The sequence below is a fragment of the Chanodichthys erythropterus genome, chromosome 11, assembly GCF_024489055.1.
Source record: "Chanodichthys erythropterus isolate Z2021 chromosome 11, ASM2448905v1, whole genome shotgun sequence".
NCBI classification, from domain to species: domain Eukaryota; kingdom Metazoa; phylum Chordata; class Actinopteri; order Cypriniformes; family Xenocyprididae; genus Chanodichthys; species Chanodichthys erythropterus.
Window position 1 is genome coordinate 37,579,861 of NC_090231.1, and position 22,295 is coordinate 37,602,155.

Here is a 22,295-nt window from a genome sequence, read left to right on the forward strand (position 1 = left end):
ACACTAAAGAAAGTTGAAAATGTAAAAAAGCATTATGGGATATTTAACTGAAAGAAAACAACTTACAAGAAACCTAACCTACTAAATACACTTTGATGCACATCAGACAAAATGTAAAAGCAATGCAGTACAAACAAGCCTTTAATCAAGATTGAAAACTGCTTTTAAAATCCAGAGTCTAGTGGCCACACCACTAGAGAGAACCTGATCTCCCTCAGATCTTAAAAACAAGAGGGGAGCAGAAAGTAGTAATTGGTTTGATGACCTCAGGGAGCTGGAGGTAGGTGTGAGTGGAGGAGATTACTAATATACTTTGGAGCGAGTCCATGCAGGGCCTTAAAAACAAATAGCATTGTAAAATCAATTCAAAAACATATTAGTAGCCAGTTCAACGAGGCCAGTATAAGAGTGATATGGTCTCTTAGTAGCAAGCAATTAATATCAAATTAAGCTGCCACATTTTGAACTGCTGGAGTTGGAAGAATCTGACAGATATACACTACCATTCAAAAGATTTAGATTTTTTTTTTTTTTTTAAGAAATTAAAAGGTTTTTCTGCAAGGAATCATTAAATTGATCAAAAATAACAGTAAAGACATTTATGTTATAAAAGATTCAAATAAATACTGTTCTATTCCTCAAAGAATCCTGAAAAATGTATCTCAGTTTCCACAAAAATATTAAGCTGTTTTCAGCTTTGATAATAATAAGAAATTATTTTTGAGCAGCAAATCAGAATAGATGATTTCTGAAGGATCATGTGACACTGAAGACAGAGCTTTGTGTCAAAGGAATAAATTACATTTTAAAATATATTCAAATAGCAAACATTTCACAATATTTTTATGAGCATAAAGGCTCCGGTATACTTCAAACGAACTTCTTTTTCATTCTTCGTTTAGGGGTAAAACGAAGTTCAGAATGTGTGACCAGCGATATACTGTAAACGAACAAATGACGCTGCCCACACTGCTGAGAACGATGGTTAGATGAATATGTAAATATGTGCCGTGCACTTTCTTCTCAGTAACAAAATAAACACAACAAAAATGAGAAAACAGTAAGCATTTATTATAGAAAGCATAAGAAAAGCGTCTGATCGTAAGAGCATGGGTATGTTAGCACGAGCTCTGCAAAGTAGCACTCCAGTCACGTCACGTCTTCATATAGCACTTTATTCAATAGATTGCTTAAAATCAAGCAGCTTTACAGTATCAAACATGAAAAACAGTGTTAGTGCCTCATTTTTTTACAAGCACAACTTCATTTTGTACTATAAAGCGGCTATCCAGTGTGTTCATGTTTTCACCAGTGGAGCTCTTACCTCAACAAACTCTACAAATCAAATGAGTCAGAGACGCGCCCACTAGTGATGTGTCGTTCTTGAACGATTCGTTCATTTTGAACGAATCTTCAATGTGACTCGGGAAGAACGAGTCGTCTCGGGGGGTGATTCGTTCAGTCGCGCATGTGCAATATTCTACAGGTTATGTACTTCTAGTAGTAGTTCACCTGATGATTCAATTGATTAGTTCATTTCATGAGTCTTTTGGGTTTTGAGTCGTTCCTTAATCACGTGACAGGCCCATACGCGACCAATGCATTCTGAGCCGGAAAGAGAATTGATTAGTTATTTTTATGAGTCTTTCAGGTTTTTGAGTCGTTCCTTAATCACGTGACAGACCCATACGCTATGCTGCAAGCACATTATATTTATTAGTAAATAACGTTAACTCTCCAGTTTTGTTTGAGTTTGTGTTACAACTGTTAAAGCTGAAGTTATCATAACCTTGATGTCTTAAACTAATAATTCAAATTCAAAATGTTATTTGCTTTTAATTTATGTCATTATGTCCTTTTTGAGCAATCTTCTTATACATATATTAGACTAATATGTCAAGTCTGAATAGGAAAAGCAATTATTATAACAGCAAAATCAAAATTGGAGTAAAAATGAACAAACTATAAATACTTTATATCGTAGGCTTGGATTATTATATTATTATATAGCTGTTATGTCTGAAAACGTTCAGTATTGGGTCCTGTTGGACTCTGTTATGTTATACACTGCATGTGACAGGTTACGGTGCCTTTAAGGCTTACAGCAGTGGTTTACGGCAAAGGTCGGAAAACGCAGGAGGTTGGCGTCAGTTGATAAATCTGATATGAACGAAGTTACACGGTGTGGTTATTGAGTCCTACACAAACACAACATTTGGCGAACGAGGATGTCTGAACTCGTCTTACCACCACCGCCTCCTTTCCTACCTGTTCCTGGTGATCCAGCTGTTCCATGGGATCGCTGGCTGACATCATTTGAGGATTATTTGCTGGCTTTGGGACACTCGGACCTCGCGGAGGCGAGGAAGTGCGCGCTCCTGCGCCATTGTCTCGGGCAGGAGGGCCAGCGAATCTTCGCCACGCTCACCTTATCGGATGATAAGTACGTCACAGCCACGGCCGCTTTAAAGGCTCATTTCAGCTGCGGACGAAGCCGGCGGATGCATCGTTTTGAGTTTCGTCAGAGGACCCAAAAGCCAGGTGAAACCGTTGCCCACTATGTATCAGCATTGCGTGAGCTGGCTAGACTTTGTGATTTTGGGGTTTTGGAGGATGGACTTATTGTTGACCAGTTAATAGAGAAAACGTCATGTAACCAACTGAGGGAGAGACTTTTACTAGAGCCAGACTCCACAACACTGGCGGATGCTTTAGTAATTGGAAAGCAGTTGGAAACTGCTCTAGCAGAGGCACGCAAGTTCGTTCGCGCTGTGCACGAGCCTGTGACGTCATCACCACCGTTAGTTCAGCACACAGCGACTGCAGAGGCAGCTGACAGGGTGAGTGACAGTTTGGATGTACAGAGAGTGGACAGGGGGCCCAGGGAGAGTGGGCTCAAGAGCTGTAACAACTGTGGCTCTCCTAAACATGCAACCAGAGATCAGTCATGCCCTGCCCAGGGAAAACGTTGTCGAAACTGCCATAAGTTGAACCACTTCGCACGCTGCTGTCGCTCCTCTCCTGCTTGCCATGATACTGCTGCTGTCCCCATAAACACTGTACAGACCCCACAGCCTTCATTCAAGCTTTGCACATGCCGCGTGGGCACAGCTCTCATTCCACTCCTCGTGGACACAGGGGCTAAAGTGTCAATCCTGAACAAATGCACATATGACCGCTTCTTCAGTCACGTGCCTCTGGACGCAGCAGCTAAACCCCTGTTAGGCTACGGCCATTTTCCCATCTCCACTCTGGGTGTGGCCCGCCTCCCCGTCAGATATGATCAACAATGTGCGCCTGCCGCTAAGTTCTGCATCACCCGGAAGGGAGCTAACATTATGGGCCTAGACTTGTTCCTTGCCCTGGGTTTTACTGTGAGTGATGCTAGGGGCCTGCATGTCCTGCAGGTCGCTACCTCCTGGCCTGACCGCTACCCACAACTATTCAACGGGCTGGGCCGTATGACTGGATTTGTACACCAGCCTACGGTTGACCTGTCGGTCCACCCTATTATCCAGCCCCTTCGGCGCATTCCCCTGGCTCTCCGTGATGCGGTGGAGGCCGAGCTTCATCGCCTGGTGGAGGCGGACGTCATAGAGCCTGTTGACGCATCACCGTGGGTGTCTAACCTGGTAATAGCCAAGAAAAAGGGGGGCGGACTGCGACTCTGTGTCGACCTCACAGATGTAAACAAAGCCATCATCCCTGATAAGTACCCCCTACCTACAGCTGAGGAGCTCACTAGCCATTTCCACGGCTCCACTGTTTTTAGTAAGATGGACTTACGTAACGGCTACCTGCAGGTGCCTCTGGCACCGGCCAGCATGGACCTTACAGCGTTTGTCACGCACGTGGGGGTTTTCAGATTTAAACGCATGGCGTTTGGACTTTCATCAGCCCCGAGCTGTTTTCAGAAGATAATGTCACTCATACTGGCCGGTATCCAGGGTGTCTCCATCTATCTGGATGATGTGGTGGTGTATGCGCCCTCCACCGCACTGCATGATGATCGCCTGGAGCAGGTTTTTCAGCGTTTCGAACAGCATGGCATCACACTGAACTCTGAGAAATGCATGTTTGGGGTTGAGGAGGTCGAGTTCCTGGGCTTCAGACTCTCGAAGGAGGGCATCGCCCCAATTGTGTCCCATACTGAGGCCATTCTTTCCCTGCCAGACCCACAGTCACCATCCCAGCTGTCGTCCTTCCTGGGGATGGCCGCCTACTATCTCAGATTCATGCCACACTACTCTGACTCAACGGCCCCCCTGCGCCGGCTGCTCAGGAAGGATGTTCCGTGGGACTGGACCCCAGCCTGCCACGAAGCCGTGCGCATCATCAAACAGCAGCTCACTTCCCCACCCACACTGACCCATTTCAGCTTGACTGCACCCACCATGGTCACCTGCGATGCCTCCGGGGTGGCGCTAGGCGCTGTGCTCTCCCGGACTCAGGAGGGGGTGGAACGGCCAGTGGCTTTCGCCTCACGGGCACTTACCCCTGCAGAGCAGAAGTATTCAGTAGGGGAGAGGGAGGCCCTGGCCTGCCTGTGGGCATGTGAACGCTGGCATGTTTACCTATACGGGAGGCCTTTCACCATCCGCACAGACCACCAAGCACTGACGGCACTGCTGGCTACTCAAGGCTCGGGGCACAGGCCCATGAGACTTCTGAGGTGGGCTGACCGGCTTAACCAGTACAACTTAAGGCTGGAGTTTTTGCCTGGGCGGGCCAACACGGTAGCTGACCTCCTGTCTAGAGCGGTGTCGGTGACGAAGGAGACGGGCGGGGTGACAGCAGACACAGAGAGCGACGAAGACTGGGTCCACATCCTGCACGGGCCCCTCAGTTCAGTAGTCACTCTGGCGGAGCTGCAGCAGGCCTCAGCTGCTGATGAGGTCCTCACGATGCTCCGTACCTATGTCCAGGATGGCTGGCCTGCCAAAGTGGATGACAGGCTGCTTCCCTATTACCGTTTCCGTAATGAGCTCTCCTGCTGGGGAGCGGTGTGCCTGGCCCGTGGCCACCGTGCAGTCGTTCCAGAGATTCTCAGGTCCAGAGTACTACACATGGCGCATGAGGGACACCTGGGGGTGGTCAAGGTGAAGCAGCGCTGCCGTGACACAGTGTGGTGGCCCAACATAGACCCTGATGTTGAGGAGATGGTACGTAACTGCGCTTGCTGCCTCCTGAGTGGGAAAACTGGTCAGCCCACCACAGCCCCTCTCACCCCGACCCCTTGGCCCTCTTCACCCTGGGAGCATATTCAGGTTGACCTCTGTGGCGAACTTCATGGGGCACCTGCTCACGCTCGCTACCTGCTGGTTGTGCACGATCTTCATTCAAAGTGGCCAGAGGTTTTTCAGGTGAGCTCCATCTCTGCACACACCATCATCGACCGCCTAGACAGCCTGTTTGGGCGGTGGGGCCTCCCCAGTGTCGTCACAACGGATAACGGGCCCCAATTTGTATCTGCGGAGTTCACAGAGTTTCTCATGGTACGGTCCATCAAGCACATCAGGACGGCAGTGTATCACCCAGAGAGTAATGGGGGGGTGGAAAGACTGAATAAAACTCTCAAAAATGGAATCCGAGCCTGTCTGGAGGAAGGGAAAATCTTCAGCGACGCGCTCAACCAAACTCTCCTAACCATCCGGGCATCCAAGCACTCCACCACAGGAGTGTCACCTGCTTTGCTCATGATTGGGCGTGAACTAAAACAACCACTGGACTGTTTGAGAGCTGAGCTAGCTCCGGCACGTGGGAGCCCAGGGCTCCAGAAAGCAAGAGCTCAGGTGAAAAGTTCGCAGGCTCAGATGAAAGAGAGGTTTGATGCCACGCATAGGGTGAAAACCCCCTCACTTTCTCCAGGGGTTTGGGTCAGGGTCAAACGCCTTCACCGCCAAAATAAGCTGCAGTCATACTGGTCAGAGCCTCTGCGGGTGACTAAGCAGTTGGGGCCGGCTACTTACAGACTGGAGAATGGGACTCGTTGGCACTCAAACCGCCTGCACAGAGTTGCAGCCCCCACCGTACCTGCATCACCTCTGTCCCCAGCAGCGGCTCTAAGTTGGCAGCCACAGCCAAGAGATAATTGGAGGGGGGGTAATCCACCAGCAGCGCCCGTTGCAGTTTCACGGCCAGCACGCCCTCAGAGACTGAGGGTCCCGCCCATCTGGCATGGGGACTATGTGACGGGGTGATAGTGACACTGGGAAATGGGGGCTAAATGTTATGTTCTAGTTTCCAGGGGGGTGGGGGGAAAATGTTATGTCTGAAAACGTTCAGTATTGGGTCCTGTTGGACTCTGTTATGTTATACACTGCATGTGACAGGTTACGGTGCCTTTAAGGCTTACAGCAGTGGTTTACGGCAAAGGTCGGAAAACGCAGGAGGTTGGCGTCAGTTGATAAATCTGATATGAACGAAGTTACACGGTGTGGTTATTGAGTCCTACACAAACACAACAATAGCCTAGTGTTTATTTACAGATAGACAGTCAAAAAGATAAATTAATCAATATTTTATTTATAACAGGACTTTATTTATTTATAATAACACACCACAGATCCCCAAGAAACAGTAACAAAAACAGTGACAGAAATATCAGAAATAGCGTGGGTCTGTCACGTGATTAAGGAACGACTCAAAACCCGAAAGACTCATAAAAAGAACTAATCAATTCTCTTTCTGGCTCAGAATGCATTGGCTTGGTGTATGGGTCTGTCACGTGATTAAGGAACGACTCAAAAACCCGAAAGACTCATGAGATGAACTAATCAATTCTCTTACCGGCTCAGAATGCATTGGTTTAGCATGGGACTGCCTGTCACGTCATTAAGGAATGACTTAAACCCCAAGACTTGTCAGACAAGAGGTGAGGTGAGCTTAATCATCTTGTCATAAACTGAAGACCCAGGTAAAGAATGAATTAATCATTTCTGAATCTTATAGCATTGTAGTTTTGTATTGTTTGTAGTGGGATCAACGTTTGCATAAGTAGTAGATGTGTTGGGGAAGTAACACGTAACATTTTAATTACATTTTGCTAAAATGAACGAAATGACTCGAAAAAAGATTTGTTCATTTTGTTGAACGAGACTCAAAAGTCTGAGTCAGTAAAATGATCCGAACTTCCCATCACTAGCGCCCACGCGAGTGAAGGCGGAGCCTCAGCGCACACCTCCTGTTACGTTATTGTCACTGACCAATGGTAGTACGAAGGTGTTTTGGTGCTGGAACAAACTTTTCCTGAAAGTTCACTTTGGCAAGCCGTTTCAGACATCCAAAAAGAACACAAAACAAACTTCGTTTTGGCCTGATTTTGTTCGAAATGACGTCACATCAGTTCTTTCTTCGATTTCGATTGAAGTATACCGGGGCCTTAAGATACAGAGACACTAGCCTGACTTCGTCATACTCATATTCTAGGCAGAATGTGAGTCTGATACTGCTCCATTGCACTTGAATTATGGGGCGTGTCAGTAAAACCAGTAAAAAAACAACAACTCTGCAATCAGTTGGATAGACCTACAACCAATAAGAGCAACGCAGTAAGTGACGTATGTTGAACTTGTACTTAAACTTTTGCCGAATCCCGTTGGAAAGACGGCAAACACATCTTTCCCATCGACAAATGCCTTGATTGCGGTTCTTTGTTCGTCTTTTAAAATTAATGCGCTGTCGATTTCTTTTATTACAGACGTGATAGCGGAATCTAAACCTCTTACTTCTCCAGCTGCAGTCATCGTTGGTGAAAACCAATTCAACCCAAGCGCTCTTTGATGACGTGGGTGGTTACGTAACCGCAGATAGCCTGTCCATCATTGATTAAAGCCCGCCCTGGCAATTTGATTGGCTCGGCCTTCTGGGAGCCGAGCATAATTACTCCACAATGGATCGAGTCCAGACCGAACTTCCCGTCCAAAAAATGTTGTGGGCGGGGTTCGGGCTGGCACCCAGGCTACAGAGACACTGCTTATGTCGGTGGATTTTTACTATTATAGGGTGGTTGTGTACAAACATTTATGTTCAAGCAACACGTAAAATTGAATTTTGTATAATAGGTCCCCTTTAAAAATATACCAATTCCAAACTTTTGAGCAATGAACAGCTGCAAAAATCTAATGTATAAGTAATGAATAAATAAACAACTGTCTCAAAATCCTTCTGTGAAACAATAGCAGAAAGATCTGAGCTGAAAAAAAAAAAAAAAAAAAAATCTCTCTTAACATTAAAATTCAAAAACGGGGTCGAGACATTGCTGTAATGGGGCCTAGAGTTGATTATCAGCAGTAGAAGAGCCAAAAATAATCATCTCAGTTTTATTTTCATTACGCTGACAGAAATTAAATGAATCATCATCAGTCGCTCACAGGGAATTCTAAACATCCCAATCCATTCAAAAAGCTCTTCAAAGAATTTAATTAAAAATGAAAGCATGTACAACAAATGCAATGGCAAGACCCTTGAAAACCACAGTAGGAAAACAGCAAAAAAAAAAAAAAAAAAAAAAAAAAGAGATAAAGATAGAGAAAAGGGGATATGACAACAATCAAGCAACACAGAAAGTAAACAGAAGTTTAAAAAAAAATCATTTAAAGTAATCTCAATGACTTTCATTTCTTCAGCAGAATACAAAAGAAAACATTTTGAAGAATGTTTCAACAGTTTTTATTCATATGATAAAACAAAATTGGACACCAGTGACTTTCACTGAGACATTCTTGAAAACAGATTCCTTCAAGTTCCACAAAAGAAATAAAGTCATACAGGTTTGGAACAACATGAGGGTAAGAAAATAATGACAGAATTTTCCTTTTTGGTTGAACTATTAATTTAAGATGTAGCAATATGAAGTTCATATGTTGTTTAGCTTTATTAAGGATTGATCATTCCAATTTTGAGAAGGAAATCAAAGCAAGAAAAACAAGACAGAAAAATGAAAAAAAGACAAGTCAGATCAGTGGCTTGATGAAGAGCTGTCCATGTACACAGAAAAACGGGCTTCTAAGTTCAGAAAATAAGGAGGCTAAAAACAACAGATAATCAGGAAAATCACTCATGACTGGCTACCAAAGAAATGCCGGGGCTCATAACATAACGAGACATGCTCATCACAGCGAGGGGCTGATGGAGGAGGGGTGGAAGGGCAAATTCTTATTCTTCTCACCCATCCCATTCAAGTTAAACCAAGCAAGACTGTCACAAGTTATCCATCTCATGCAGCGGGCAAAGAACGCCAGAGAGCCCAGGGCTTTGAAGTTCATTCCAACAGTTGCTGCAATCTTTCCAACCGTCTGACTAACACCCTGTTTCTCTCTCTTTCTTTATTTTCTCAAGCTGTTTTCTGTAGCATAAACACTGCTCAAGAAGCTTCTATAATACTAAAACACTGGCCCAAGGCCAGTGTTTCCCCAGCTCAAGCAAAATAAAAATGAAAGTTATGCTTGACTTTAGGAGAAACTGAGGGGCTACAGTGAGCAGTGACAACCCGTTGAAAACCTGTGGACCATGTGAAGGACCTGAAAACCTTCTCTACCTGAATTGAGGATTATGTCCTCAAATCTGAGTACATACACAAGAGCTGCTTTACTAATGCATTTCATGTTTTTGGCATCAAAAGAAATGCTTTGCGGTGACTGAAGGGGTGTGCTGGTTTATATCGCAGTCTTGTGCTCCTGGAAAACGCAGCTCACATTCCCACAAGGCCAATGTTATAACCAACAAAACTGTGCCCAAACTCATCCAGGGTTTCTTTTGAAGGACAGCTTTTATTTGAGATGGATGATGATTTGAGATGGATGATGATTTCTGGATGTATCTGTATCAGAATGAAGATATTTTAAATGAAATCTTTATTTACCACTTTGAAATGTTTATTTACAAAATAATATTATCCAAAGCGTTATTCACACAAATTATTCACACAGCTCTACTGTGAACACAAAACACATGCACTGTGCGTTGTGTTGACGTGAGAATCTGAACACAACATGCATGTTGTGCACATGCATGCACAAACACACGTTGCAGATCAATATTTTTGTAAATAAATTGGTAAATTATGATTTTTGTGCAAACAAAGCAATTGCGTTACTTCATAAAATTAAGGTTAAACCACTGGAGTCATATGGAGTACTTTAATGATGTCTTTCCTACCTTTCTGGACCTTGAAAGTGGTAGTTGCGTTGGATCTCTATGGAGGGACAGAAACCTCTCAGATTTCATTAAAAATATCTGCATTTGTTATTTGCGAAGATGAATGTAGGTCTTACAGATGTGGAACGACATGAGGGTGAGTAATTAATGACAGAATTTCCATTTTTGGATTAACTAAACCCTTTTAGAGATATAACCAGTTAAGATGGAAAGGATCTCAAGCTGACTAGATGAAGACGTTACTGTAGCTTTACCAATTAACCCTCTGGAGTCTGATTTGGGGCCTGGAGAAGTTTTGACATGCCCTGACTTTTGTGCTTTTTTCAGTTGTTCATAAACATATTGATGACAAAGGTGTCATTACACTGTACTCAGCACAAACTAGGCTACCATAATATGTGAGGAACATGTATGTACATGTTTGTGTTTTTGAAGGAATAACGTTTATGCGTGGAGGCGTGAATCATCATGAATAATGGGCCATTTACACCCGAGAAGACAAAAGAATTGCATAAAGAACCTCTAATGGTGCTGCATAATAATGAGGCCTTTCAGTCAGGTGGGCTGTGAAAAAAACCCATCTGTAATCATGTCTCAGCTCAATTTAAAATAATGGTATTCTATTATATTCTTCAAAATATAATATATTTCTGTGATGCAAAGAGTCTGAATATAGGTTTTTAGTTTAAAAGCATGCACATTTGGAGAAATATTGATGGATTCTCATATGTTTATGTCAATTTTCTATACAGATGAGTTATATTTATTCTATATTCATTGTCATCACTATGAGCGCTGGTGTTTTCATACTTACAGCCTGAGGGCGCTCTGTACACCTTTAGTCCACAAATTATTCTAAAGAAGAAGAGGACATATCAGGAACTAACGGCATGTCTTCCAGAGGTCGCTAACCATGGCTTTTACATACAGATAAACACTTTTCAAGACAATAAATACATGATTGAGATGATGTATGCCTGGATTGCCTCTGAATTTGCCTCTGAATAGCGCTGGCTCCGTGGGCGTGGGCGCATTAGCGGATAATGAGCTGAATCACGGGTGTCTGACATGTGTCTCTTTTCATACAGATTACATAAACACAGAATTTTTGTTTTCGATATGACTTACATAATTTAAAACCTGACATTTCAACGTGTCTTTAGACATCAGTGTAATTTTTTTGTGATTAGTAATCACTAAGTTATAGTTCATTTTCTGAGAACTATCAGATTAAACTTTGTTCAGAGGGAGAGGACTGATCATGCATCATTTTAGTTTTCTTTATTTTGCAAAAAGCACAACATTTTGTTTTTACTCTGAGTGTATACAAATAAAAGAAGATATTCTATAGTTTCAATTGATAAATTACTTATGTCTCTATGACAAAAAATGACGGAGTATTTTAAGTCCGTTTTGCTGCAATGTGAAAAAAACCCCTGCAAAACACGCCGGCGCGTTTTCAGACCTCAGGGAGTTAATAGACCAGCACAGCTACAACAACCATAATGAAATAATTCTTCACAATAGATAATGCTTCACATTAACCTCTGTTAGAGAGCTACATTTGGAAATGTATATGTTAAATAAAATACCTTACTCAATGTTGACTAATAAACACCATCTCCACGTTGCTTTACCAACATTTCCAAATCCCTAATTTCTTTCCACCTCAGAAAAGTCAAGCCAATGTTGATTCTTGTTTTATTACAAGCTCTGTAGAGTTCTCTTTTTGCCAGCCTCCTCTGATCTGTGTTCTTTTAAAATGGCTGATTCCAGAGGCTCAAGATATACCGGCTCCATGTCAACCTTTCTCACTAGCTGTGATAACTAACCACACCATAAATGCTTCAAAGTAGCCAGAGCAACTTCCCTCTATTTATGGATGACGAGACACGCACGGACAAGTGACTTACGCACACAATATCCCACGAAAACCATCCCGTCATGTCTAAAAAATATAATAGGCTTACCATAGTGAATCAGGGTTAGACAAATACATGTTTTGGAAGAAGGATTGATGATTATTTAAATTTTATTAATTTTGAAAAAAAAAAAAAAAGTTACAAAAGTGTTACAAAAAAGTGTAACTTTAACATCTACTTCTACTATGCAAAAGCTATTTAAGCAGTCAACATTTGCTAAAAATATATAAACCAGCAATAAACTGTAAAGCACGCAAAATTCAAAACTACAAAACATTTAAATAAATAAATAAATAAATCCTTCAAAGGAATAAAATTAGGGCTGACAGATATATTGCATGCTATTGTCACGCGAATTCCGATTACCCCGGTTCCCTGATTACCCCGCTAAATCGCCATCACCTGCTTTCAAATGGAGCAGCATTTAATAGACAGAGCTGTAGATCACTGACAAGCTACGCAATATCGCGTTCATTATCGCAGATGAATCGCCTTCGATAATGAATGCGATATTATGGCTCTGTCTATTAAATGCCGCTCCATTTGAAAGCAGGTGATGGCGATTTAGTGGGGTAATCAGGGAACCGGCTTTACTGACGAAATGCGCGTGACAATCGCATGCGATATATCGCCCAGCCCTAAATAAAATATTGTGAGATATAATGATTCTGAAAAATTAGGTTCACCAGTGGTCCTCACAATGATTTAAAATGTCAGTAAAGTAATTAAAAGCAGGGTTATAAATGTTAATAACTAAAACTAAAGCCATTAAAAAAAAAAACATTTTCATTACTTGAAATAAAATAAACACGGACTGATATAAAATTAAATAAAATATTTCAGCTACTTGCCAAGGCAACATTTCAGATTTTCATTTAGTTTAATTTGAAGTCCTGAAATAACTAAAACAAACTAAACTAAAAAGACAAAGGCACACAAAAAGAACAAATGAAAATAAAATATAAAAATAAAAATTATTTCAAAATATACTAACAAAAACTATAATAATATATCAATAATACTAAATAAAACTGGTTGCAAGTTCAGATATGCAATTAAAATATTAATAAACTACAAATTAAAGGGATAGTTCACCCAAAAATGAAAATTTGATGTTTATCTGCTTACCCCCAGTGCATCCAAGATGTAGAGGACTTTTTTTCTTCAGTTGAATGCAAATTATGATTTTTAACTGCAACCGCTGCCCTCTGTCAGTCAAATAATAGCAGTGATTGGGAACTTGAACAATAAGAGTCGAAAAAACTTCCATATACAAATCCAAATTAAACCCTGCGGCTCGTGACGACACATTGATGTCCTAAAACACGAAACGATCGGTTTGTGCGAGAATCCGAACAGTATTTATATAATTTTTTACCTCTAATACACCACTATGTCCAACTTCTAACAGGAAGCTGAAAGAAGTTGGACATAGTGGTGTATTAGAGGTAAAAAATATATAAATAATGTTCGGTTTCTCACACAAACCGCAGGTTTTAATTTTGATTTGTCTAAGCAAGTTTTATTTACTGTTATAGTTGAAGTTCCCAATCACTGCTATTATTTGACTGACAGACGGCAGCGGTTGCAGTTAAAAATCATAATTTGCGTTCGACTGAAGAAAAAAAGTCACCTACATCTTGGATGCACTGGGGGTAAGCAGATAAACTTCAAATTTTCTTTTTTGGGTGAACTATCCCTTTAACCTCAAAAGTTCAGGCTAAATGTAAGGGTAAAGACAATCACTGTATAAACTTTATTTGCCGCAATAGTTCTCAATTTATTACAAAGTGCACAAAATATAAAGTCGCTTAAGAGAGCTTAAAATGAACAGGGTACAAGAACACTAATCATAAACCAAGCAATTACTCACCAACTAAACAACATTAACTACATTATACAGAACTACAAACCTTACTGATTCTAAATAACAACGATTTACATGTTTCCATAAGTCTCCATGCTTTTAGATGATTTAAAAGCAAGGGCTTATTGATATTCCCCCAGCTGCAATGCTCAACCGTAAATGTGTAATACACGCTCAATAGTGCTAAGCCCTAATAGCCTTAATAAGGTTTGATCATGCAATAATTCTCTTGTTGCCAGACAACTGCTATGTTAGTGTGGCCAACTGGATCAAAGCATTGCATAAAGGCTTCAAGTAAAGTGTTTCTAAGAAGGCTAATAAATGTGAAAAGCATTTAAAAAAATACATCACATAAAATATACTGTCTCTCCTAATTTATCTTTTGGATTTGTAGAACAGTTCCCCAGACAAGCCACTCCCTAACAGACCCCCACTAACCGGGAATAGTGGATCTTTCCCTCCCATGAGAAGATTTTTAACCCTTAGAGAAGGGACACTATGGCAGTTGTTCTAACCTCTAATTGGAGATTAACCCCTCAGCATCCTTCCCTGAAAGCTGAGAGGGGAGACACCGCCCTGTGAAACCAGTACAACCTCTGACCCCCAGAACAAGCCAATTAACAGGCTTAATGAGTGGAGATAGAAGAAAGAGTGGAAAATTGAGATTGTACAGAGACTGTGTCTGAAGGAGAGAGCAGGACAGGAATAAAAGTTTATATATATATATATATATATATATATATATATATATATATATATATATATATATATATATATATATATATATTTTTTTTTTTATATTTTCTTTTATACTCACCAAGGCTGCATTTACAGTATTTTATTAATTGATTAATTTATTTATTTTTTCAAAAATACAGCACAAGAAGCAATATTGTAAAATATTACAATTTATTTAAAATAACTTTTCTATTTGAATAAATTTTAAATTGTTATTTATTATTGTGATGTTAAAGCTGAATTTTCAGCATCATTACTCCAGTCTTCAGTATCACATGATCCTTTAGAAATCATTCTTATACGATGATTTGATGATCAAGAAGCATTTCTTATTATTATCAATGTTGAAAACAGTTGTGATGCTTAATAATTATGTGGAAATCTTTTTTTTTTTTTTTTTTTTTTTCAGGATTTATGGATGACCAAAAAGATCAAAAGAACAGCATTTATATAACATTTTTGTAAAATTATAAATGTCTTTTCAGTCATGTTTGAATGTTTGAACATTTTACAATTTAATGCATACTTGCTAAATAAAATAATTAATAAAAAATGTATATGTATACATAAACATTTATTTTATCAAAAACAAACACAGTAACACTGTGAAATATTATTACTATTTAAAATAATGGTTAATATACTTTAAAATATATTTTATTTCTGTGATGATGCAAAGCTGAATTTTCATCAGCCATTACTCCAGTCTTCAGTGTCACATGATCCTTCATAAATTATTATTAATAAAAGAAGTACAATTCCAACAAATCTACTTAAAATATTCAAGGTACATTGTCCACAGTTCTTTTCATAGAATTATTTTTTATATTTATATGCACAAACATATAACAATAAACTGCATTATTGTATTTTACTAAAATATTTTGATATATGAAACGTCACATGGACTTTCAATGGACATTTTTGAGTGATCACACAATGAATCAGTTTTCTAAAATGCCAGTTTGAACTGATGCGTTGAAATGAATTTCATTCACTGTTTGCTACTGAAATTTAAATAAGAGATACTATTAAAACATCTGTCTTAACCCTCTCATACTTGCATGTTATGGGACAAGAAAAGGTTGTAAAACTAGTCTAATTCTAATTGCAATTATTTCTGTACTGTGAGCATTTAATAAATCCCCAGCCCTAATCGGAAAGCTGTAGAGAGCAAATCTCAGCATCCAGCCAAGGCCTCTAATAAGGGCATATAGCCAATGACAGATGATGCATATTCCTCTGTGTAGCAGCCTCCCGGAATATCTTCCTGTTAGTGTGATTACAACAGTACTGCAGGGCTGCACATCCTCCCTCAGGTCAAACGCTTTGCACTGTCGTGTGGTTACCAGTCTTTCAGGTCTCAATGACTTTGTGTCCATGAGAGCCCAAAGGCGTTCTGTAATGAATGTAAGTGTGGAGTACAGGTCTACTGTAACATGATATACCTTCATTTAGCATTTAGCTAAAGTAATTACTGCTCCAGTTTCTAAGGCTGCGCATGTTGCCTAGTAACACTGACATCTGGATAATGGATAGAAATGAAAGCGCAAAATGAGTGGAAAATTGTTTTTCCAATTGTGTTCTTTTTTTTTTTTGAACAATGTGGTGCTCTTAACGTGTAAAGGGAACGAATCTGAGGACTGTGGTTTTCATCATTTCAAATAGAGAACTGTTATACAGCCTCTATATGTTTTGTGAAAATCCTTTATAGTCTTAAATTACAAATGGAAGCCAATCAATTGCATTTCAAAAAAGATGAACAGTTCTGTACAACAGTTTCTGAAGAATCTCTGTAGAGTACAGCTATTTTGTCTAATTTGTTTCCCCATAACTCAATGACTGTTGTTGTAAGTGACACTGGCAATCCTCCTGGAGCAAACTATGGTTAAAGGGAAAGAAAACTGTCATCATTGATGCCCTGATTTCATTCCAAACTCGTATGTCTTTTTTTCTTCCATGAAGGAAAACCTTCTCCTCCACTGCAACTCTAATATGTAATACCCAAAAATGAAAATTAACCCATGACTTACTAACCTTCAGACGCATGATGCAATGATGAACGCGGAAACGCAGAGGATAAAGCAAAACAAGAAGTCTAAAATGAGAATTTTTAAAGAGAAACGTTGGATGATTTCAATACAAGCGAAGAGGAGCTTGAGTTTGTTGCCCAGGCCTAGTTTAAACCGCGAGAGGCATCTAAGCTTACGCTTTTGAGTATCAAAACAAAAGCCGAAGAAGAAGCAGCTGGTCATGTACGTTGTAGCTTACAAACAGAAATGGTAGAGAAGCGGCAAATAGGTAATGACTTTTGTTGCAGTTCGTCTGTATGTGTCCTCTGAAACAGTGTTTTTCATTCATAGTGAAGTTGAAAATGCTCGCTCTTCTCCGAGTGCTCCGCGCCAGTTTTTTGACCCGAGGGAGGGGTTCTAGCAGACCAATCAGAGCGCTTGCGGTCCGCGTAGAATTGACGCGTTGTTACATTTTTGAAGAGGTGCACGTCAGGCTACGTCATATGCTACGCACAGCCTACGCCGTAGCTATGGCGTACACTTGACGCAAAAGTATAAATCAGCCTTTAGTGTCTTATTTTTAATTTAATCTATTAAACAGAATAGAATTTATCTATTTAAAGCTGCTGTCCGTAACTTTTTTGTGTTCAAAATTTACAAAAATTAAACATGTTCAACATGAATCCATGCAAGATGCATGCAGTTCTGTTTATTAACTGCTAGAGGGCAAAAAAAATCGCGGACTGCAGCTTTAATGGTTATCAGCCTTAATCATTATAATTATTGTTGCAATCCTATTTGATGTCAGTGTCATTTGTCAAAATTTGTCAAGAGAAATAAAGAAATAAAGGTTTAAAACAAACAGGGTGAGAATTTTCACTTTTGGGAGAACTATTCCTTTAAGTTGCAGGGACAGAAAAAAATGTTTTAAATGCTTTGCTCATGAACACAATGGTGAGTAAATATGAACCCCTCAACTTTTTGGTTACTAGCCTGGAGATTTAACTACTAGGACCTCATACTAAATAATACACAACTGCAATACAGCAGAATCACACAACTAAACACAGAGATAAAAACTTTACCTTAGAAGGATCGGCCTCGGCAATGGCAGCGGCTGTTTCCAACGCTAACCTGCAGAGATCCCCGTAACTGCTGACGATAACATGGGAGACCAAAAGACAAACAGTATCTGGGACGTGTTCACAGGCAGGGAGAGATGACTGCAGGGAGTAAAGCCATTCCACAGAAGACATGGAGTCTAGAGAAATTCGCTGTAGGACGCTGGTGGCCACTTGAAGCTCGATGTACCAAGTGCTGAGAGGCAAACTCAGCTGTGTGGAGTCCTGTAGAGGCAAGCGCAAAGTCCAATATCACACAATACTTTGAAAACTCTCTTCTAAATGGGTGAATTATAATTTGTGCTACCTCTTTCTGATCGGAGGATTCTCTTTGAACCATTTGCAACAGTGAATTGGCCAGTTTTAGGTTCTTTGTGTGTGTTTGCGTGTCTGTAAGGGCTTCCATGAGGCTGGAGCAGGACAGCACCTGTAACAAGGGCATAACCAGCAAAGATGCACCCCAGGGAGGTGGCACCTCAGGTGGGACAATCTTCACAGCTAACAGAGAGAAAAAAGAAGTTATAAATTACCAACTCTCACGTAGTGAATACAAGAACTAATTTTAATCAGATTTTTACATTTTGTGAGTGAATGTGACTGGTACTTGGATGCGTGTAGGCAGGGCCTAAAATTAACACTCGCCAAGTGTCATTTGAAACTGTCATTTGCCAGTCGGTAACATTTTTATGAATCCTAACAATGCATGAACATGAACATGAACATGAACGTGAACGATGCTGGGGATAGTTGACGGCCCAGCGCTGCATCATCATGAAAGTTTAAGCCATGACAATTTAAATATGCAAGCACAAGAAGACACGAAAGGAAGCTCATTTTGTTAGTCCCGCGCTGTGTGGAAAGTTTTGTGTGCACGCACAATCGAAGCACACGCCCAGAAAGGCGTGACATAAGACAGCGCGTGAATACTAAACGGAGCCCTCTTTCACGTCTTGCACTTGAGAGGACAAATTCACACAAAATTATGTCCACAAATTGCGGGTATCCTAGTAAACAGTCTGTTATTATCTCAAGTGAAAGTAAATGCACATGTACAGTATCAGTATATTAGATCAGCGCATTCACTTTTAAAGTGACAGCAGCCTAACATGCCTGCTACTGTTTGTGTTTTTAACATAAATCAAACAAAGGACAAAGAAAAATAATCGCTCACTGATCTTGACTGAATAACTTTTGTAACTTTAATAAGGATTAAATAATAAGGATGTGTTATTTTACATTTGCTTACTTCATTATATTTCTGTACCTGAAAACTACTGTCTGACCTACCTAAAAAAGCACTGTTTATTTCATTTGTATCTTTGTTATATTGTATTTATTTGTGCTTTTTCTTGTAATTTGATAATTTGTTCTATTACTGACCGTTTACTTGTCTTTAATTTTGAATTTATATTAGTTAGGCTAGTAGTTTTAGCTGTGGTAGTGAAATAGAGAAACAAAAAATAAAGAACCTTTAAAATAGAATAGGGGCACTTTAAACGCCTTACCAAGTATGAGCCTTAAAAACCACCACTAAAATAATCATCATTTTCCGATGCAATTTATTCTGAAATAACAGCTTTTTAGTGAGTCTAAAGCTTCAGAATTTTTCTTTCTTGGCATTTTATTTGTATATATTGCAATCAACATGAAACTCAGCAAGACAAAAGTAACAACGCAATGATTTTTTGCCTGTTACTGACATCTCCTATGGAAATTAAACTAGCCGTGTCAATATGATGCATTCAGATATCGAGACGGCCTTTACCGAGCTCTAGGAGGGCAGTTTGCTGAGAAGTGGAGGCGCTTAGCAGTAGCAGGGAGATTCCGATGATCACTTGCTCAGACGGGAGTTCCTACAGTTAGATAGAGCACAATCAGACAAACGGTTTGACACAGATGGAGCCTCTGAGGGAAAGCTGAATGCAAATCGTTTCGCTGTGCAAACAAAACCATTATTAAGATGAGAGGAGAAAATTTGTTGAGATCACACTGAGAGTGCAACTGTAGAAACAAAAAATATTAATAATTTTACCCTTTTCTCTTTTCAAATTATGCATTTTTTAATCTGCATCTGTAAATGAATGCAATTAGATAGAACTAATTTAAAGAGAGATTACTGTTTCTAATATATCCATAAAAGTGGTCCAGCTTGTTCAACTTCACTACACCACCAATACAGAATGCATGAAATATGCCAGAAAATATCATAGTAATGTGTGCATTCACCTCTGCATGTGCAGGTATTATCTGGTGGAGTGTGTGAAGGAGAGACATCAGTTCTCCCTTCAGATGAACACTGAGCTGACAGGCACACAGGAGCTGAAGAGCCAGCTGGGTCAGTTCCTTCCTCCAGAAGCCTGGATCGGTGAGCAGAGCCGATGTCAGAGATTCAGCAAATGAGCTGAACTCCACCACTGCTGTTATACTGTCCACCTGATGGGTCACATGATGACGACACTGACTGCATATCAGGTATAATGTGTAAACTAAATGTGAAAATGTTTAAAAGGATACTTATTAGGGGTGTGACGAGACAGGTAGCTCATGAGACGAGACACGAGATTGAGTTCACGAGAACGAGACAAGATTTTTACAAACTATTTTTAAGAAATCCTCAAAAAAAAAAAAAAAAATCTGCAGGTGTATTTGAAATGTTTTAACTAATCATCTTGTAATTAATGTCATTTCAGTTCTACTTTCTGAGTGTGAATTATCATATGCAGTAAAAGACAACAATATTCAAGCACTGTAAAACGTTTTGCCGCAAACTGGCTTCTCTCCTGTATGATTTCATACGAGTCTCTTCAGACCTTACTGTACATGATTTATGAGCTTCTACAACTTTGGACCTCCTAACTGAACTTCTTTCCACAAATTGATCATAGAAATAAATAGTATAAATAAAAATGGTAACACTTTACAATAAGGTCTCATTTACATGTATTAACCAACATCAACAATGAGCAATATCTTTGCTACAGTATTTATTAATCTTTGTTTATGTTAGTTAAACATAAAAATAGTCATTCATGGTTAGTTCATGATAGTGCATTAAGTAATGTTAACAAATACAACTTGATTTTAACAATGTATTAATAAATGTTGAAATTAACATCAACTAAAATAGTATAGAAGTATTGTTCTTCCTTAGTTCATGTAAAGTTAACTAACTTTAACTAATGAAACCTTATTGTAAAGTGTTACCATAAAAATAAATACGTTTTCTTTTAGTCTTAAGTGCAATCAATAAGTGCAACCATAATCAAAGCACTCTCTCAATATTCAAAGTGTAAATAGAGACCAAATTTTTCTTTAAGCATGATACAGAGCTGAGAGATGCTTGCAACTACACAGCCCAACCTAAGATAGCTTTCATATTGAGAGATATTTGTATTCACCAGGGAGCCGCTTTCAAATGCGGGGTATTGAAATCGCGTTCGCGTTTACTTTCACTTTCACGATTGTGCGTACTCTGTAAATAGGGAGCGGCAGCGACCTTTATCCAACTGAATTAAATGTTTTTTTATTTCTATAAAAAGCAAAATGACAGTGGAGGCGTAATGCAAACGTAGCGGTGGCATATGCTTTCCAAATTTCACCCTCACACTATCACGAGTAGGGCTGGGTACCGAACTCGATACTTTTTAGGTACCGATCGAACTGCCTCGATACTATCGAGTATCGAAAAGTGTCTTGTCATTCGGTACCAAATTTCGGTACCTCAGAATGGAGCCATAGAGGGGCGGAGAAATGCTTTCGCTGTCTCGTTGAGGAGCAAGTAACGTTGCGCTACATTATTATTTATATCTAAATATATAAAACTATACGCGCGAGAGAGACCCTATGTGCGAGAGGGCGAGTGAATCAACGGTTTCGTTTTCAGTTTATCTCCAAATGGACGGGTGAGAAACGGCTGTTTATGTGAGCAGCCGGTTCACTACAGATACTGTTAACAGAAAACAAGAGTGTCGCACTGCCTGCAGAAACAGCGGAACGCGCAATGTTTTTTAGACTAGTTATGGACAGGTACAACACACAGCAGCTTTACATCAGCGTTCGTCCCTCAAGTCTATGGAAACACGCGACCGGTTCGTGACAGGCTCGTTCGCCTGCACGAGCACAGTCTCTGCCTCTGGCTCCAGAACGCGAACAATTCTGCTGAAAAAGGGGTAACAGCGTCCTCCTGATACTGCAGATAATCTGCGGGTCGGGCCAAGTAATAAAAAAATAACATTCAAATTAATTGCGGGTGGATGAGAGATGAATCATTAATGTGTTGATTTTACTAAAGACACAGAACTCTTATTTCAACGAACTTGCGTCACTCTTACTTCCGCTTTGATCTTGTTAATAATAATTAATTTTTTGAAGAAGAACAATTGCTGAGTGATTTAAAAAGAGCCTCACATACTGAATTTTTGCATTGAAAACTAAACTTTATTAAAACTATTTGCACTGATTTATTGTGTTGGGTAAA

General features: G+C 40.0%; 1 protein-coding gene across 2 annotated transcripts in view; it reads right to left on the reverse strand.

Annotated features, from left to right (window-relative positions):
* Nucleotides 1-22,295, reverse strand: part of focad (focadhesin) — an 82,843-nt gene that overhangs the window by 36,926 nt on the left and 23,622 nt on the right. For both annotated transcript variants that reach the window (XM_067399689.1, XM_067399691.1), the window contains exons 8-11: nt 20,045-20,251; nt 19,584-19,671; nt 18,126-18,316; nt 17,783-18,043 (exon numbers count right to left, since the gene is read on the reverse strand). In XM_067399689.1, the coding sequence (XP_067255790.1) occupies nt 17,783-18,043; nt 18,126-18,316; nt 19,584-19,671; nt 20,045-20,251 (747 nt within the window). The remainder of the gene's footprint in view (nt 1-17,782; nt 18,044-18,125; nt 18,317-19,583; nt 19,672-20,044; nt 20,252-22,295) is intronic.